The sequence below is a fragment of the Montipora foliosa genome, chromosome 12 (genome assembly GCF_036669935.1).
Source record: "Montipora foliosa isolate CH-2021 chromosome 12, ASM3666993v2, whole genome shotgun sequence".
Classification (NCBI taxonomy): domain Eukaryota; kingdom Metazoa; phylum Cnidaria; class Anthozoa; order Scleractinia; family Acroporidae; genus Montipora; species Montipora foliosa.
The window spans coordinates 34,298,326-34,313,325 of NC_090880.1; the positions used below are offsets into that span (position 1 = coordinate 34,298,326).

A 15,000-nucleotide genomic window follows, 5' to 3' on the forward strand; every position below is an offset into this window, starting at 1 on the left:
TTAGTTATGTCAGAAATGTAAAAAAAATGGGGGGTCACCGACTTCGTTTTGGAGAGAACATGCCCGGAAAAACACCCAAAATGTGACAAAATCGGTCTTCGTTAGCGAATAAGGCCAGTGTCTGTAAACCCAAATATATTGCAATTAAATCTTTGAAGTGAAATCTGCTCTGCCAAATATTGTTTAAGTGGACTTATTAAGTGAATTTAGTCAACTGGTGAGGTTCCTTAAAGATCAAGTTCGCATTTAGCGACCACAGTTTCACGCGCCTTGCCGCCGCAAGATGGCAGGTTTTGATGTCCCGTGAGCGGAAATCTTGAAATTTTTTTAACTTCCCACATTGATTTTTTGTTCATTTTTGGACAACGTGGAGATAATTGTAAATAAAATCCGTTTCTGGAAAGAAAAATTGGGGTCACCGAACGTCCAAGACCGTTAAATCCAGGCAAAGCTATAGCAATGGCCTTTTGCCCTACCATTTCTCATTTTATTACTTAGCGCGCGCGCTCGTGTATGACGTGGCGTGTGCATTTGCGTGCGCAGTAAGGATGCGCAGAAACAATTGGCGCGAACGTCCTTAAATGATAATCTGTAGTTTAATTTTTTGCAACTAATTTTGTTCCTTAACAAGGCGGGGGTGAGAGTTCATTCCATCCCATTTCATAGAAACTTCATCGGTAAGTTCGTTTTGTTACAATAATTTAAGATTGACACAGTAATGAAATAATCAGCTCGCGCCAACCTCAGGGAAACGAGAACAGAACATGTTCAAAGCTTAAAAACAAAACTTACCGTTGTGTTTAAAGACTCTAATCGTGGCCCCTGAGAGCCTCGCTCCTAAGATGAGAGATGTGTGATTGAGTTCGTCGCTGATGATCAAACACCCTTTGCTCACCAGTGATGGGATGTTGCAGGCGTTTGTGGCGAATCCCATTCCGAACACCATGGCAGCAGGTTTCCCCACAAATCGAGCGACTAAGGCTTCGAGCTCTTCATGGATGTTAAGAGTGCCTAGTGGGGAAGAATTTTAAAAAACGGTTGATGGAGCGCCGGACCACAGCATGGCACACAGGAGAGCTGGTGACGTTGATACTCCATCGAATAGAAAAATTACTAAGATCATTCTTCTTGCATTCTAAACTTTTTCCTTACATCGGATAACCGCATTACGCCGGTCATTCAAGTCAAGGTATTGGCCTTGTTGAGTACTATTCATTGAAACCAAAGTTTCGTTCTGTGATTCAGTTCAAAGTTCTATAGGCTAAATAATCTAAATATAAACTCTTCAGTGGCTGCAAGGAACGCAATTAACTACTTAATGCGAAAAATAAGACACTTGACAAGGCTGAGAAAGTTATGCTTCTTAAAAAAACAAACAATGACGCAAGAGACTTAACTTTTAAGAGAATAGTAGCTGGCACGATACTCACCATATTCATTACTTGGGCTACACGCCGCCAGACCATATTTGCGAACTGCCTGTTCAGCCGCTTTTGCACATGGTCCAGAATTCTCAGCGAAACCAAGATAATTATATGACGCAAGATTCAATGCTTTGGTTTTTGTACCAGGGTGTCTACAACGAAAGAAAAATGATACGAAATAATCAATTGGGGTTTTGTAACACGAACGAAAAAAGAAAAAGTCAGGGAGAAAATCTAAATCGCTTAGTGCATAGAGTCAGGCGCAGTCGTTTGGTGCGCGGCCTTCTGAGCTGGAGGCGGCCAGTTCGATCCCCGTCTCATTCCATCAACGTCTGTTTCGACTTTCCTCTGATCCGTGTAGCTGTAGCTTTGAATACCCGTAAAACGGAGCATTCACGTAGGAAGGGGGATACAAGGTGCGCATCGACGGCCACTAGTTTTTCAGTTCACCGCCACATGTTACCCTTGTAAAATATGGACCTCTACCTCAACATGTAAGAAAAATAGCCTACATATCAAGTGGTCATGTTTAGAGATAGAGGGGACCTGGAATTTCTAAGCGCGCAATGCCAAGGTTTGGAAGACAAGTCAAGGCCTGGGCAAGGTTTGACGTGTGCACAACTCAAAATCGTGAGTCGCATTCAGATAACCAATGAGTTAAACTATTCAATATGTCTACTGAGACCCTACCACTAACAAATACAAGGGATGTTTCTTTGTTTTTCCATCAGTTAACCGAGACGGGAAAAAAGATGACCGTTAGCTGTGAAAAGTCATATTATTAAAACGTTGGCCGTGAAAGCTACCCCCGCCCCTTCCCCAACATTGGAACCCTCTCCCTCGTTTCCACACATATCACCTGACGGAGACATCGCTATTTGATTGACAGAATGCCTCGTGAATTATTGGTGATACGGGTCAATACTTATGTGACCTTTCCGCCATCTATGCTAACATTAGTTCTGGATAATTCCAGAAAACAAAGACAAAAGAGCTCAGTAGCTCATTAAAAACATTTTGTTCAAACATAATAGAGTTTCCTTGTAACGACGTACCTAAATGTCCAGTTGTAGTCACATGACTCCCTGTCCAATAGTTCAATTTCCGCCCCTGGTACGCTGCATATCGGTCTGTTGAAACAATCTCTCACGCGTGTATACATATTCCTTGTGTAAAAACTTTCAAAGTCGGAGTACAGCGGCACAAATTCCTACGTAAAAAAATGGATTTGACGGTAGAAAAATCGTCGCAGTAAGCGACAGCTAGAAACCTGAAAAGATCAAAGTTTCCAAGGAATTGTTGTTATAAATTAGAGTTGTACAAATATGAATTGAACTCCTTTACTGAATCGCGGGAAACAAATTGACCAGTGACATTGTAAAGTCAAACAACTTGCGCTCGTCGGTATTAATCTTGAATCGAGGCTACGAGGTCACCACTTATAGCAAGCCTTATTTCCCCTCGAAATAACCTTGAAGAAGAAGTAACAAAATTCGATGGTTGATTGGTTGTGACAATGTTTCATTCACGCGGCCTATTCGTTCAGTAACCACTGACCGGTTGGCTCTGTTGGTTGAGCATCGGACCTGGCACCGTGCGGGAGGTTGTGACGGCCGGACCAACACTCACCGTAGGGTCTTAAAATAACTGAGGAGAAAGTGCTGGCTTTGTAATTACATCTGCAAATGGTTAGTTGGACCTAGGCCCCGTCTCAAAACCCCACTTCATAAACCCTGTGAAACGTTAAAGATCTCACACACTATTCTGTAAGAGCAGGGCACCGGCTTAGTTCCGGGTGTTGTGATATGGCCTGAATGTGTCCCTTAGACACGTGAATAAAGATTAGGTTGTATGCATAGAGGCGTAGTTACTGCACATATTCCCTGATTACCTTGCCAGTTATTGGCATGCCTGCTGCGTCGTGGATAAGAAGATGAAGTAGTCGAGCCATTTGCCCACTATTTTGCCACAGTCACTGTAGGTGAAAGCAACTTTGATAACCGTGACTGCACTGCAATGAACCTCACACCAGAAGAATGCGATAGACACCCAAGCGTTCTCACCATACGTAGTAGATGGAACTCTAACTCCTTTATCTTCAGGAAGATCACGAAAGAGGAAACTTTTCTAAGTCTCAAGAATTTAAATACCAACAAAGCCATTGGTTTTGACATGATACCGTCACACGATTTGAAAATAGCGGCAGAAGAACTTGCAGACCCACTTACAACTATTTTTAATCAACGTATCACGGAGAAGACATGGCCATATATCTGGAAATAGGGAGACTGGATCCCAGTTTCAACAAAGGGGACCCCCTGGAGAAAACCAACCATAGATATAGATGCATAACTGTATTGACAGTGGTTGACAAAATATTTAAGTAGCTTCTAAGTAAACAGATGTCAAAATATTTTGAAACGATTTTTGACCCCTTTATGTCAGCGTACCGTAAAATGTACAGGTGCAGGAGGCCATCACAGCTGTGAGACCACAGTGGTTCGTTTGGTCAAAGACTGGAAACATGCAATTGACCTTGGTAAATCAACTGATATGAGCAAGGCCTTCGATACGATGCATCCCACCTTGCTGCTGGCTAAACGAAAGGCTGAGTCCTGTGTCAAGTCTATCAATGTACACCGACGACCACCAGCTTCACTACGCGCACAGTAACGTCAAGGACCTAATGAACACAATTACGAGCGAAGGGGATCAAATGTCATCATGGTACCACGAAAATAACTTGGTGGGAAACGCAAGCAAATACCAAGCCATGATAATCGGTAAGAAACATGGCGGGCCATCCCTAACATCTGTCGACATTAATGGCCACACTATCAACACCACCTAAGAACATAAATTACTGGGCGTCACTACCGACAAAGAGCTGCACTATTCTGTCCACTATGGCAAACATTCCCTAAGATATCTCGGACCATATTTGTGGTCAAAACTTGGACATAGCAAACAGACAAATGCCAACATTAACATCATTTGTCAAAAACATCGGCAGAAAAGACCCCGCGAACCTTAACTTTCAAATTACGTCTGTACAGGGAATTGTCCGAAGTGTGTTTGGAATTTTAGACATATTATAAGTTTATATACAGTTGTATAGGTAGAAATTATTATATTTTAATCCGTATTTTAAAATATAAAAAGAATTCTATATATGTATATAAGTGATAGCTAATTTTAACTCATCTCAATTTATTAGTAACTTAATCTATTAGTAATTTTATTGGGAGTGTCCCCGATTAGTGAACCTCCGGGCTGATTCGAAGTTTTTGACACAAATAAAGTTTATTGATTGATTGTCCCTCAGGAGGCAGTTTCATCTTGTGTGACGATATTGCATATTTAATGTCGCTTCAGTAGGCTGAACCAAGTCGGGCCTCACAAGTCATTCTTTCCAGCCCTTGTCTGACGTGTTTGTCGGGGTTCAAGATTGAGATCCCTTTGCCGGACAGATAAATTTTTGGCAAAGTTCTGTTTCCCTCTTAAATTAAGTTTTAAACAACGCAAAATATCGGCAGATTTTAATCGAGCGCCGAATAATAAACGTTCCAGTCGAACCAGAACCATCGGCGGTTAGTAACTGATATCATTCGCTTCCTGGTTGTCGGAAAAGTCGTTATCTTACCTTATTTCCGTTTTCCTTTGCTCCTTTTGGTTTTTCTAAGCCATATTTACGCATGAAGTCACGCAAATAACCGAAGATCAGCAGAAAAAAGTAAGAGAAATAGGTCGTCACGGCTGCAATGAGTGGAATCCCCTCATATTCATTATCCAACTCAGCCACACGATTTTCACTCTTCTTGGTGCGATTTTGTAATCCGTTGGATCCAGGATGAAAACCATTTCTTGCTGAAAGACGACATTTCCGCCCTCCACCATTTTTATCGGTAAGATCGCGTGATGGCTTCAGACAGTAGCTTGAATGCAAATCCGGCATTCAGTTAAGCGACATGAATAAACTTAGCGATTTTAGTGCAGAGATCGACTCGTTCGAGAGTTTACAAGATATTTGAACAAGATATGTGTCGCCCTTCTTTGTTTTTACTGTTTCTTGCGCAACTTTCATTGCACAATTCAAATTTAATAATTGCGCAACCACGGCTATTTCAGCATTGTCGCACCGATTGATTTTTGCTTCTTGTCGTAATAATATCAAACGTTTCATCGCTTCTTTGGGATATTTCATGATTAAGCTTGTATGTGAGAAAATGTGTTCTAGGACTATAAAGAAGAATTTAAAGGTTGTTTGCACTTTTGACACTATGATATCTTGTTGATATTCGACTCGCGGAGCTAAATATCGCAATTTAAAAAAAACGCAAATATTAAAGCCAAGCTAATAAGAATTGCCAAGAAAAGTAACTACACGAAACTTTATTATATTTGTATAGATAACCGCATGATTTAGAGAGCAATATTTGGAGTAAATGGGCGAATGCATCAAGATATGCAGAAAGCAACGCCATCCAGGGCTCACATTTGACCTCTTTCATGCATTGACCAATCAGAATGCTTGGTTTGTTACCACGAAAACTGCATTTCTCTTAGCCAATAAAAATGGAGTCATTTTTCCACGTGTATTATTAATCAAGTCCAAATTAGGAACCAACGTGGTTTTATTCATTTCGTAACTGATTTGCGCTATCAGTCGGGGAAAGGCATTGTCGAGAAAGAATATTATACTCTTTTGCACGAAGATAAATGCACAATTTTCTTGTATCAGTGTTTAGTGCTTTTTCAGGTGTTATTTGTTGGTTCAGATGCAAGAAACAGACGCCAGTTAACAGCTGGCCAAATCAGAAGAAATTTTTTTCGAAGAGTGAGGAAAAACCTAAGGCTTTTCAGATAAAAGTGTAATTCATTTGACAGCCTGTGAAGTCTTCTTTGGCATTTCGCAGATTGTTATTAAAGACTTTCTGCTCAAATTATGCTCAACCTAAAATAGTATGTTTTAATTAAAAATTAACTCAAAGCAGAGAGTTTTATTTGCAGAATTTCTTTTTTCTTAGTTTTTTTTTAGTTTAACGATTCATGAGACTAACAGCCTATCAAAACATCGATAAAACGTCAGGTGTATGAACCTTGTAATCTATGATCATTCTGAAAAGCCCGGTGGTGGCCTTGATTTCAGTCCCAGGGGAGTGCGGGGCTGAATGTACAAACAATGCAATTATCGCTTATTCTCAAGTGAAACAATCTTTATATAAAGGCCACTAGTCATCTTTATCTATCGATCAATTGTGATGTTTATGAAATAGTCCTAATAATTTTTAATCGAAATTTCAGCAATTACAAACTTCAATTATTTAAGGTGGCTCTGAATCCAAATTTTTTAAAAACTTTTCAGAAAGTCTCATTCTGGCATGCTGATTACATTTCGGAAATAAAAAAATAGTGTCCCCTAGTTCGTTTTCGAGATATGAGCAGCTAAAGCCAAAATATGGGGTGTTTTTGCAAGGCTTTCCTGTTACCACGGTAACTTGTTACGTCACAAAAATGGCTGCATCTTGTTCAGCAATAATTGGTGTTTGATATGGTACCATAACATTGCCGTTAAATGATGAAGTGTTGTAATGACAATCCTTCTAATAAGAACGTTTATTTCAAGTGTTGAAACTGGTTTGAGCCACCTTAAACTCCATAATATTTATTCCCAGTACTACGGAAGACTCCTTTTTACAGAACACTACCCCTACAATCGATCTAGAATTAGCCAGTATAAAAAATACCATAATACTCTTTGATTGTTCCTCCAAAATTTGCATAAGCATTGTTGTTATTTTCAGCTCTTGGAACTTACAATGGTCCCAAGAAAAACGGGAATCACTAATAATAATAATAAATCAATAATTAAGTAAGGCTATGATCCTCGCAGTTATGGACGCAGTTTTAGCACTTGCGTAGAGAAGCCTTAAAATTTCAGGACTTCAACGGCGTTTGAACCCGTGACCTCGCGATACCGGTGCGACGGTGGGTTAGTGGGTTCTAATTTTCCCGTGAAGAATGAATCAACGAACGAAATGATATATGAAATGAACCATACGCTGAACTACGTTCAGCACATAATAGCGAAACTGGCTTCGTTTCCATGGCCTATGATGATATTGTCCTCCAATGACAGCGAAGTGATTGGGAGGCCTCCCGGGGCGGCCCCCTTCGCCATTTAAACACTAAAACACAGGGGTTTGTTCGCCATTTATGTGTTCTCCTCATCTTACGGACAAAGAAAGCCTCAAAACGAGCCCAGTTGATAACATGCTGAACTGTTCTCGTCAAGAACTTAAGCTCGAGAAAAACAGAATTCCTTTCTCTTTGACAATTTTTGCATTTCAATGAAATAGCCAGAAAGGGTTAACTCAGAAAACACCCCCGAAACTATGATAATAAAGAAAACAACGAGCCAAATACGTTTTTGGTGTTATTTTTACTACTATTATACATTCATCTCTTGTATCTTACCTTTCTTCCAGGTAACATGCAATCGAACTTTTATTATTACAAAGTTATCACTTAATTCCATAATTTTATACACAACATTATTATGATAAATAGTAAAACCAATGACGACAGGTAGAAGTTCAAAATACACAAACTTCGTATTACCGAGTATATATTCGACAAATATCCCCTCAAGAAGTAAATACAATAAAAATAATGTTTACTAAATGTGCAGCTTTCTTTAGAAGAAATAACTTTGTGGTCACGTTCACACATTCCTCATAAGAAATAACAAGAAGTGAAAGAAAAACTCCTCAATGATCATAATATGTTACGTAACACACCCGTGAGATAATATATAAACCAAAACAGTGTCTTCTTAATAGGCCTTAAGCGTGATGACGTCATATGCTCAAAAATTCACCTTCAAGCCTCATTTGCACACAATTATTCAGATTATCTGGACATGCAATTGAGGGTTTTCCTCTGACGTCACGGCGGACATGTTGGTGTACAGAACAATGCTTTAAAATGTCTTTTGAGAATTTGACTCTTTTATTTACGCAATAGACCACAAGTTTCTATGGTCTATAGGCTGATAAAACACGCGGGATGTTCATAGAACACGAGAAGAATTCGTAAATCACTCGCCTTTCTTCGAGTGTTCTACCAACATCCCGCGTGGTTTGTCATGCCTATAAACCATAGAAACCTGTGGTCTATTGCTTTTATATAATAATTCAGAAGACGCGCGATTTTTCCATGGCACAATAAAACATAGCTGATTGACCAATCAGAGCGCGCGCATTGATTTGATTATATAATATGCAATAACTTGTGGAACCATTTTCTATTGTTTTGTACACCAACATGGCCGTCTCATCACGTGGATGAAAACCAAGGATACTGTTCGTTCGTGCATTTCTTTGCAAGTTCGCTCCTTTGGGATTCAGTTCAAGCTAAAATTCACAAGTTCGATTTTCAAATTCGAGGCTTGGTGGAGCTAGTCAGACGTCATCGCGCATAAGGGCTATTAATCTATTTTTGCACATTTCTTTACTCTTGCCGGGAGAAAAACCGTAAACGAATGAGTTGCAAGGTCGAAATCAATCTCCCGTGAGGTCACGGTGCCATAGTGGAACAAACAGGGTGTCAAGCAAAGAAAAAGGGCGAAATAAATAGCAAAATAGGAATTTTACTTACCAAAATAACATAAATAAAATAAGAAATGTTTCGAATAATAAGGCGAAAAATCGGACGTTGTTTTTTAAAAAGGAATAAAATAGGATATCCAGTAACACCTCTACCTAAAACAAGACCTTCGACCCCGCACAGAGACTGTAAGCATCCATGGTAAACTGCTCCAGTCCCCACATTTTTAACAAAAATTATCTTCTGAGAGAAAATGTCAGCGAGCGAGGAAAGCCGGGCAAGAAATGACAACTCTGCAACCGTGAGACAATTAATGGTTCAAACAGTACATTGGCATCAAAATTATTTTACTATCATTAAATACTGGATTCTGTACCAACCAAGGAAAAAATAGGAGACAAAAAGAAGAACGTTAAGGTGATTCCTTAGTAATAGAAGTTGTCGTAAGATTTTTTTAAAACGTTTCTCGATTGTTCCCTATATTATGGTGACTCGAAATGTGCAATCAAAAAAGTAGGTCACCAAGCTCGTTTGAGAGACATAACTTGCTCAAGTTACTCATTTAAGCATTGCGCCTTCATCTATCAAGGACAAGTTTATTCCATCGGTTCAGGCTACGTTTTGCAGGAACAGGAAGCACAGCTTTGACGTAATTCTTGAAATAACAAAACAGGTGAATTGTGTTGCTCAAAAGGAATAATTTAATGTTTGTTTTATGGCACAGGCACAAGTCTTGAAAAGGCACTGACTACAAATGTTCTTCGGGTGCGTGATCTCGAGGAGACAATTTTGTGTCCACGAGTGATGGCTACGAATACTATCTTTCCTGTAACTTTTTTTTCTGACGTAAATTTGTTGTAATTTTTTTACAGCGCAAAGAAGATCAGTAAGAGAATAAAATTATGCCAAAAAAAAGATAGGTCACCAACCTCGTTTAGGAGAAAACAGAAAGCAAATCAAGCTCGACCCCTCGACAACACGTCTCCCCGATAGCGCGGTTTCACTTTCACAGTCGGACTTAAATGTTCTTTAGCATCATCAAGGCTATCACTCGACTTTTTGTTTTGTGAGAGTTGAAAAAGTTTCTTGTTTTGCTCTTTACTGCTGTGCTATGAAAACGGCCATTCTTCTTTATAGAGAGCTTTCCCTCGCGAAAGGTCGCCATTTTGAAATGTTTTTGGCCACGTTCGATATATCAATATTCACACATGGGTACGAGTCTTTATGGTTTAATTTAAACATTTTTTTGTTTAGAATATCCGTTGAGACTTGTAAGACAAAGAGCCATGAAATTTGACCATAAAGCCTCTTAGCCATGCCTGAATACGAACGGGGCTTACGGATGCGCAGTGCAATACTAGGGAATCACCTTAAATAATAGGAAATACATTGTAATAGGTAAAATCGAGCTTGACACCCTGCATAAAGAACCTGAGAGCTGTGCAAAACACTCTAAAAATAACATTTTAGGATAAATACAATAACTTCCTAACCTGTGATACGCTATGCTGGTGTCGATAAAATGTTTTCAAGTTTTGTTTTCTAATTACCGCTATGTTCAAAGTCAGATGACGCGGTTTTCAATTTGGTGGCTAAACTAATTTCTGAATTGCTTTGTTTTCACATTTTCGCGATAAGTGATTGGCTTAAAAATCTGCCACTACAATCTAAACCAATCAGAGGTAAAAGACAACCATCTGCGATTGGCTCAGAAGCGTTTTCGCACGTTTTTATACCGCCCTATGCCTGCTGCAAACCTGAATTAATTACTGGTTGCTTCAAAAACAATTATATAAACCAGCGAGAAATTTCTGCGAACATTTGCTCGTTCATATCTAACTGCTGAGGTTTAGTTTCTTTGGTGTTCTTTCGAGTATTTCAGCAGCAGAATGTCCCCGACCTCATCGATGGCATCAAGTGCCTAAAATTGAAGTAACAAAGAGCCTTAATAAAATTTTGCAAATTTATATTCTACAGAAATTTGAATTTTCCTTCCTTACTAAATGATAACAACCTCCGTGACTGCATGGTGATACAATTTATGACCAGTGAAGGTAACTTGGAACCAGAAAGAGATAGCAGGAGGGGCAACAGCTTTAGAGAACACCTTAAGAGCGGTCAGGAGCTCGTTCAGTGTGTCCGTGCATTCCGGATCGAATTGGAATTTGGCAGTGTTGGTTTATGTGGAGAGGGAAAAACCGGGGTACCCCCAGAAAAACCTCCCGGAGCAAGGAGAGACCAACAGCAAACTCAACCCACATATGACGCCGGGACCGGGAATCGGACCCGGGCCACATTTGTGGGAGGGGAGTGCTCTCACCACTGCGCCACCCCTGATACCAGATCGTGGTTCAACTTGGTAAATAAATGTTAATACGTTAGCTTGCAGGCTGTTTCGTTTAGGATCAATCTTCTGATTTCTTGCTCGCATTGGACAAGCAGATCGATCCTTGGAATGTCACGCTACAATAAGCATGGTAACATTAAGATCCCACCATAATAAGCTGGCCCAGGTTGCCGCTCGAAGCATGGTTCGGGCTAACCAGCGTTAATTACTGATAAAACCTATAGATTTTGATGCCTCTTTACCAACCGGTTAACGTTGACCAGACTTCGAGCAACCGACCCTGGTTGCTAGGCAACCGGGTGAAAGGACAACACAAAAATTTGCTTTCCAGGCAGGAATTGAAGGTCGTTTGTCTAGATTCTTCATTGGACAAAATGTCCCGCTGGCCTGTTGGCTTGGCAATGCCACTGCCTAAATTGATGCCTAGGACTTGTATTTTTTAGTTGTCCTTTCGCCCGCTGCTTTCCATCTTTCTTACGAAAGTTTCACCATCTACCAATAACAATACAACATTTTGCCAAAAAAAAAAATCTGGAACAAAAAGAAATTCTTATATGACCCCACCCTGCTCTGCGTACGTAAATGAAAACAAAAATCAACTGGTACATAATTATAATTGGTGCTTAAGGGCCCACTGACGTATTTTTTGGCGTGCGTTGCTAAGGATGTAATGATTAAGTAATTTGAGAGAATTTGGCGTTATTTTGGTCAGTTTCCAACTTTTGTAAGCCAATGACCCAAAATATGATGTCATCACACCACGCCCATGGTCACGTGACCAATAAAAGAAAACTCTAAATTTGTCTCCGTGCTACGCAATTTGGGTATTTAATCGATGGTTTGATAATTTGTATTCGTTTTTGCATCCAGCCAAGCATGGTTTTCTTTTTATTTTGAAAAATGTTATTTTTAAAGACACAAACGATACTGAAATACCCATAACTTTCTCAAAAAAGATGATTTTAAAAAATCATACTTAGCTATATTCTGTATTTGGGGATGAAATACACGTAAAAAAAATTAATTCAATTTAAAACCGCCGGAAATTTAGCTTTTTTCTCAAACCGGAAGTCAGTTCGTTTACGCATGCGCAGTTGATCTGAGAACGAGCGCGAGGAAGGGCGAGGAAAAACGTTCGATGGAAACAACAGTTTGTGGGGTGACTTTTGCTTGTGAGTGGGTTTTCTTGTCAGCTCACGATATGATGACGTCAGTTACGGGAAGTAACATTTCACTTCCTTAGCAACGCTCGAAAAATCCGTCTGTGGGCCCTTAAGCAGGCTGCCCTATTCTGAACAACTGTCTCTCTTTTTCTTTAACTCACTCACCTTATCAAGCATTTCACGAGTGTGTGCAGCTGACAAACAAAATCTGGTGCGGGACTCAATTAAAGGAGTGGCAGGAAATCCAGCAACCACAACAGCTATGTTCCGCTTAAGCATTTCACGACCAAATGCACTATTAATTAAAAAAAAAACATGATTACACGACTGACTGGTTGGCTCAGTTGGATGGACATTGTGAATGACTTTCTGGGCTCAAACTCCATCTGGACCAACAATCAGGAATTTGACACGAAGACAAAACGACCCTAATCTTACAAATAAGTAAATTCCGACCGGTGACCAAAATCTCAAAAGGTGGCATGAACGAAATTAACTGATGATGAATGACAAGACCACTACCGTGAAATTACGACAGCAATAAAGACAGGCTAAGGTTTACCAGTTTCAGCACTTGGACACCTTCAATTTGACTACTATCGATCAGTACTTAATTCAGAAGATTACGCAAAGCCGACTGAAGGAAAGGCTAGACCACAACACCGGCAACTCCGTGCCCAACTCTTTTCGAATTGTGTGTGGGTTCTTTAACTTCCCTAACCCTAACCGTAACACCTTCAATTTGACTACTATCGATCAGTACTTAATTCAGAAGATTACGCAAAGCCGACTGAAGGAAAGGCTAGACCACAACACCGGCAACTCCGTGCCCAACTCTTTTCGAATTGTGTGTGGGTTCTTTAACTTCCCACAGGCCAGGGTTATGAAAATTGAAGGGTTGTGAGACGGGTCCTACGGTTTATAGTCCTTATCCGAGAAGACTTCAAAGTCTAACCATTTGCGGATGTAACTACAAAGGCAGCACTTTCTCCTCAGTTATTAAAAGACCCTGAGTGTTGGTCCGGCCGGAGTCGAACTCACGACCTCCCACATGGCAGCCAGATGATCGACCAACTGAGCCACTGGTGCGCTAACCCAAACCCTAACCGGCAAAACAAGGTATTTTGAAATGGATGCAAGTGACAGTAAGTCTTAAACTATTGCTCCCAGTAGGATCTTTTCCAACTCACTGTTGAAAAGAGTCTCTCATACAAAGAATATGGTTTTGTTTGTTTGAAAGGGTGGGACTGAAATTAATATGGACTCGTACAGTAGTCTCTGCGTGAGACACCTTTCCATGCTGATGTCAAGTCCCCTCAAATCCTCTTAGTAAGAACACCTCATATGCTGAAAGCCCAGTAGAGCTCGTATCATTAGGTTCTAAACGTATTTAAACTTACGCGATTTTAGCAGGCATAAAGAGAAGAAGGGGTACAACAGGCGAGGCATCGTGACCATACACAATGAATCCCATTCGTTTGAGTCTTTGTCTGAAATACCTGAAACAAACAAAAAACAATGTTTTTGAAAGAACAGAGAGCTCATGCACCTGCATTGCAGAGGTCATGGGTTTCAATCCCGTTAAAGCTTCCCGAATTTTTTAGGTCTCTTTAAGACAATTTCTCAAATTGTCCGGTTAAGTGTGATGATCACTTCTAGTATCTTTCGAAAATGTTTTTGGATGATGAAATCCTGAATGAAGTAATTTTGTATCTTGTCTCAAAAAGGCTTTATGGGCTGTGGATAACTCAAAGTGTCTCCAGTATTTTTTCTTGCCAAGCTCACATAGAGGTGATAGAGGTGCAAAATCGCTTCATCAGAAATACCAAACTGACGCAAGTCAATGTACGACGTGTTAAACACTTACTTTGAATTTTCAGCCAATGCTTTAAGTCTTTCGTTTCCTGCAAGGAAAGTTGCTACCCTCTTTAAATAAGGTGTGTTGTTATTATTATTGTTAGTAAAAAATGTTGATTGTTAAACTACTGCCCAGTCTCACATGTGTGTTTATGTGCTGTAAAATCCTGTAACCGTAACCTATTTGGCATTTCCATTAATGTGTCAAGCACAAACAAGAATTATTATCAATGCACAATTGTAATAATACAATAATATTATAATTTTTACATCTTATCTTCTTAAGAAGGGCAGCTTTGATAAGGTGATAATTAAAAACTCTCCAAAGGATCAAACAAAGTGAGGTAATAAATATGATGGTAGTGATGGGAACTTGCTCTAAACCCCTGAGAATCAGAACAACCATCTTCAGGTGCATGTTTTGTTTCTCTACAGTGTATATAAATCATGTGACGGTATTGCATAGATTTGGTCCTTTATCTTGTTCATAAAAGGGTGTGTAAAAGCATGAATACAGTGTATGTCCCAATGTTGAAAGGAAATGCTCTCTTGAGTACCATCACATGATTGACATTTAGAAAACAAAATGTACAAGCAAATG

The 15,000-nt window shown here is 39.8% G+C and overlaps 1 protein-coding gene and 1 pseudogene across 1 annotated transcript in view; both read right to left on the minus strand.

Moving 5' to 3' along the window:
* LOC137978762 (serine palmitoyltransferase 2-like) overlaps positions 1–6,036 on the minus strand; it is a 14,640-nt pseudogene extending 8,604 nt beyond the window's left edge.
* A 1,811-nt stretch (positions 6,037–7,847) lies between these two features.
* Positions 7,848–15,000, minus strand: part of LOC137979022 (serine palmitoyltransferase 2-like) — a 14,945-nt gene continuing 7,792 nt past the window's right edge. The window contains exons 8-11 of the mRNA XM_068826172.1: positions 14,410–14,446; positions 13,943–14,041; positions 12,708–12,837; positions 7,848–10,953 (exon numbers count right to left, since the gene is read on the minus strand). Coding sequence (XP_068682273.1) covers positions 10,882–10,953; positions 12,708–12,837; positions 13,943–14,041; positions 14,410–14,446 — 338 coding nt within the window. The 3' untranslated portion in view covers positions 7,848–10,881. The remainder of the gene's footprint in view (positions 10,954–12,707; positions 12,838–13,942; positions 14,042–14,409; positions 14,447–15,000) is intronic.